Consider the following 5,242-nt stretch of genomic DNA (forward strand, 5'->3'; position numbering starts at 1 on the left):
TTGATACATTGCTCTGCTGGAATTCTTTCACTACGGCTTTCTAAATTTTATTTTATTTTTGAAAACTGTTTATCTGAAGTTGATTCTTCTCAGCTTACGGTTCCAGTTATGCCTGTGGAGTCAAGCCTGACAATAACCTCCGTAAGCACATTACCAAAAAAGGCTATTTTGTGATGAGCTGTATTTGTAATAAATCTCTGGATTATTGTGATATAAAGAATCCAATGAAACAAGTTAAGTAAGTACTATGGTTCAAGCTGATTTGCTTCCACTGAGGTATACAAGAACTAATCTGCTGTATTACACCTAGTAATAATGCCAGAGCCAACAGTTGCAGCTTTATTTCTCCAGACTCTTGATATTCCACCGAACAGCTGCTCAAGGAGCTATCTGAATACATAGGATCTCTTAGAGGCATGTTTTTTTTGTAGTTCTGCAGTTAATATGAACAGAATTAAATAATAGTGTGGATTAAAGAGATATAGTCTTTCCCATTTAAACATTTAAGCCTCCTCTCCCAGCAATTTGAGATATCAGCAGATAAACTTTTCTATAACTGGCACAGGACTTATGTATAATGTGGGTATAACAGAGGAACTAATGTGAAAGCTAGAAACCTTGGTCACAATCATGCTGCCTTTGGCCTTGATCATTAGTGAGATCTTAATCCAGCATCTACTGCTGCCTAAGGATCTTAAAAACAAAACATTACCAATTCCTTTTAGTTCAACATGAAGGTCATTTGTGCAATGTGGCCTCAATATTATTCTCCATTATTCTCTAATATTGAGTATTAACTGGTATGTCTAGCTAAAACACTAATTAAAAAAAAGTATGTCAAAGCAAATCTAATTAATCTGTAATTCACCTTTACAGCTACACTCGTTTATGAATTTTTTTTGAAAAGGTTATTTATTGCGCTAACGCCTGGCAAATTTAGTTTAAGTTCCACGTGCTTTGAAAAACTGTCTACCAAATTTTTATGAACACTTACAAGTGTTTCATGTGCTCATGCCTTTATTTTCTCCAGCCAATTTACCAAATATAGCCAGTGCTTGTTGGCAGATTAAATCTCAGAATATAAACATCAAATCATACAATTTCATATTTTTTTAGAAATGAACAGATTCTGGTCAGCCTTTATTTTAAAGTATCTTAAATGATAGATGGTCAGCACCTACATGGTTGCCATCAAAAATTTTATAAAATTATGAAAGTTTACAAAATTAGCATCGATGATACAATGTCTGTCCTAAAGTACATAGCCATACAATAATAAATTTCTAATATCATAAAATAATACATTCATTGTGTCTGTTAAATCCCAGGAAAGGCTCATAAACCTCAATGGGATTTAAGGTTAACATATGGACTGCAAATTATTGCTCGGCTTATTTAGACACATATAAAAATAATGATTTGAAAAATATTACTGGAATGTTTTTCATTAAAATACTAGTACAGGTAGTCCTCGGCTTACAACAGTTCATTTAATGACTATTGAAAGTTGCAATGACACTGAAAAAAGTGACTTATGACCAGTTCTCACACTTAAGACCATGACAGCATCTCTTCAATGATCAAAATTTGGGTCCTTTGCAAGAGTTATATATTTATGATAGTTGCACCATCCATGGGGGTTCTGAGATTCTCACCTCAAACCTTTCTAGTGAGCATCTGACAAGCAAAATCAATGGGGAAAACCAGATTCCTTAACCATGATCCACTTAACAGCTATAGTGATTTGCTCAATAATCATGGCAAAAAAGGGCATAAAATGGGGAATGACTTACTTAACAACTGCCTTATTAGCAACAGAAATTTGGGACTCAATTGTGGTCATATGTCGAGAATAATCGGTATTAATACTTGATTGGCCAAATGAATACCTTGAACTGAAATGTTTTAAATTTCACATTTGGTAAAACATAATTTTTAACTCAAACTGTCCATTGTGAAATATAATTTTTAAGAAATCATTGTTACAGGAATATTCAATCAAAATGTATTGCATTAAGTTGTAGCTAAATTCCGTGTAGCATTAAGTTGTTCATAGAAATATGTGGATAACGGTCAGTGTTTTCTGTTCACAATAACATTACAAATGCACATCAGAGCCTTTTAGTGTATATTGTAAATTCCTTTAAACCACAGTACTTATCAGTCAAAGAGTAATTAAGGCTGAAATCACTTTAGTGTACAGCAATGCAGAGTTCTACAAAATGAATGCATTGCAACCATCTACTTTGGCAGAAGACAGTGTGTTTCCTTAAACTTCACTACAGGCCTCTGGGGCAATTTGGATTACGGTGGGCATCTAAAGCCATTGGATCAAATGTATTGTGGTTCATCAGGTCTCTCATTTTGTCTCTAAGGCCATATGGGGTTCTGGCTAGTCTCCTAGAGTCTTCAATAGCTGCATCCTTGTACCTAAGAAGCTGATTGCTTTTCAGATCTTTTCTTCTTAAGGCTTCCTGCAATTCCCGTAGGTGGCATTTTTCATCATATTCAAGCTTCTGTTTACGGCATTGGTGGCTCCTTTCCTTGGCGCAATTAATTTCTTTTATATGTTGTGCTCTGTCTTGCATATTTTTGCTCATGATTTCCCTGGCCTGCTGTATCTTCATCTCAGCTATTTGCAACAACATCTCCTTGCGCCTTCTCTTTTCCTCCTCTGTCTCTTTAGCTCTCGCCTTGGCTACTATGCCATGCTCTTCCTCCTTGTATGACTTTTCTTTTAGTTCTCTATTCCTTTCTTCCAGCAGCTGCTCCAGGATTTCCTGAGACCTCTGAAGCTTTTGTTCAATGCAAAGCCTCTTGTACAACTCATCAGCTTTGAGCTTGTCCTCAACTGGGTCTTTCACCTGCATGGGCTTGAGTTTCTTATAGTCATTCGGTTCTACTTTCCTCTTCTTTCTCTCCATTTCCTTTATAAGCCTCTTCTCCAGGGCCTGCAGCATCTTCTCTTTGTATGCATGAGAGTTCTGATCTTTGGCATTTCGATCCATCAAACGTTTATCCCAGACTTGCTTTTCCTGGCAACGTTTCCTATACTCAGCCTGAAGCCTGGCATTTTCAAATTTCTCTCTACGTCTACACTCCTGCTCTTTAGCTAGCTTTTTCCACTTCTTGTCACGCAACAAAATATCCCTCTCCCTAGCGGCCATTAGTTGCTCTTCCTCTAGCTTAGCCTTGGCTTTTCTTTGATCCCGGTCCCTCTGCCATTGGTCCACATTGTCTGCCAACTGGTATTGCCTCTCCTTTTCCAACTTCGCTTTGTGCTTCTTCTCCTTCCGCCTCATCTTCTCCCAGGCCTCAGAGACCTGGAGCTGCCTATCCTTCATCTCTTCCTCCTCCTGATGCCTAGCTAACATCAAAGCAGCAAGCTTTTTTTCCCTTTCTGGAATCATGTCTTCATATCTCTTCTCAGTCAGATCGTGGAGGCTGACCTGAGCATCTCCCTTCTTGGTTTTGTGGTGACTGTGGTGACGGTGATGATGTGAAGTGTTAGGGGCCAAATAAGCCATTGGGTCTTCCTCCTCATACTGCCTCAAGGAATGCATCAGGTCTACCAAGCTGGGGCTGCTGTCGCAGGGCTCCTGCCAATCCCTTCTTTTGGGTTCCTTCTTCTCAAGCTTGGGAGAAGCTTTATGGTCGATCTGAGTGAAGGAAAAAGAAGACGGGCAAATTGACGGTGGCTTGCTGATGTCGGTGGGAAAGTCCGTTCCATATTCCAGAGCTCTAGTCACAGGACTGGCCCATTGGTCGTCCCGGAGCAGCTCCTCCACCCGGGTGCACCTGCCTGTCGGAGAGCGTCCGGCCAGCTCGTGGTGGGGCTGGAAATCTCCGCCGTAGAGGGTGGTACAAGAAGTGGTGCAAGGAGTAGCGCAGCCCTCGCCTGCTGGAGCGAGGTAATGGTGCTGTTGGGGCAAAGTGGGGCGGCGCAGACGGGCCGAAGTGGCGGTGGCGATGGCCGGAGCCTTAGTGTGCGGGAGCGAAGCGCCCCTGTACTTGCCTTTCCGCGGCAACAGCATGCCGCCTTCATCGCGGTACAATTGCGCCAGCTGGAGGCGGCCAAGGCAGCCCTCGCCTCCCGCCGCTTCGGGCTCGGAGCTGTAAGCCGCGTCCGGGAAGCATTGCGGCGGAGAGAAGCGTCCGGGGCTGATTCTGCGGCGCGTCATCTCTTGCTGGGTCTCGCTGCCCGACAGACTGCAGCAGGACACGACGGGCGGCTTCTTCCGGCCCTTGTTGGTGCTAGGCGCGCCTCTGTCGCTCGGGGAGACGCGCCACCTGCTCTCCGCCCCGAAGCACTGCCCCGACCCGCGCCGCGGCCGACGCCGCTGCTGTTGCCGCTTCATGGCCGAAGTGGCCTGCCAGCTGGTCACGCAGTGCCTTGCGCAGCACAGTGAAATTCAGCGCGCGTCACAATGGGGGAGACGGGGCCCGTCCTCCTCCTGGAGCCCGTTACGACGCGGGGCCGCAATGCAACCCTGCCCCACTCGCCCCAGCTGCCCCTGCTTTCTCTTCTGCCGAAGGAAAAAAGGCGGCGCGTTCTAGGCTCTAGAAGTGAGCTAGAACCAGCCGTTTGGGTGGCGCAGTGCCTCTTCAGATCCCAGCAGAACTGCAACTTCCCAGAAGATGAGTGGAATGGGACACTGCAGTACCGCCTGGAATCCCATCTCTTGTTAGATCAGAAGCCCATGTGTTTTGATTCAAATGCAAACTGGAATGCCACAAGCTCACTTAGGGATTTTCATTAAATATGGCTATTCTTCCAGAAAGAATAGGGCATTCCGTGAGAGAAAGTGTCACCGGAGCTTTCCTGAAACAACTTAATTGCCTGAGACACAAAAATGGCTCCTAAGTAGATGTTAGAAGATATAAAGCAAATAACTAGGATGTTTCTAAAAGGCATAGCGGAGAAATTTCGGTATAATTAGAGGTCAGATATGAATTCCTCACAACACTTAGGCTATTTAGCTTTTAGCAGGGGAATATGTTGGAATTGTTCAAATATATCACATAGAAGTGTTTATTTTTTCTATTTCTTAATGCAAGACATGTACTTGTTTCAGGTTACAGGAAGGCAGATTCCAAGTGAACATTAAAAATTTGCTGACAGGAAGAATGCTTCAACGACGAAAGCAATTACTTAGACTTGAGGGCCATCCTTTATGAGATATAATGCACCTGTCTCTCAATTTGCTCAGACTGCCTGTGCAGTGCAAAAATCCAAATTAAT

The 5,242-nt window shown here is 43.2% G+C and overlaps 1 protein-coding gene across 1 annotated transcript; it reads right to left on the reverse strand.

Moving 5' to 3' along the window:
- Positions 1-1,138: 1,138 nt before the first annotated feature.
- CCDC185 (coiled-coil domain containing 185) lies at positions 1,139-4,476 on the reverse strand. Its single transcript, XM_081940811.1, has one exon. It carries the CDS (start codon positions 4,356-4,358, stop codon positions 2,280-2,282), a length of 2,079 nt encoding a protein of 692 aa, XP_081796937.1. The 5' UTR covers positions 4,359-4,476; the 3' UTR covers positions 1,139-2,279.
- Positions 4,477-5,242: the final 766 nt, after the last annotated feature.

Source organism: Natrix helvetica (assembly GCF_964273705.1).
Source record: "Natrix helvetica genome assembly, chromosome: 2".
Taxonomy (NCBI): Eukaryota; Metazoa; Chordata; class Lepidosauria; order Squamata; family Natricidae; genus Natrix; species Natrix helvetica.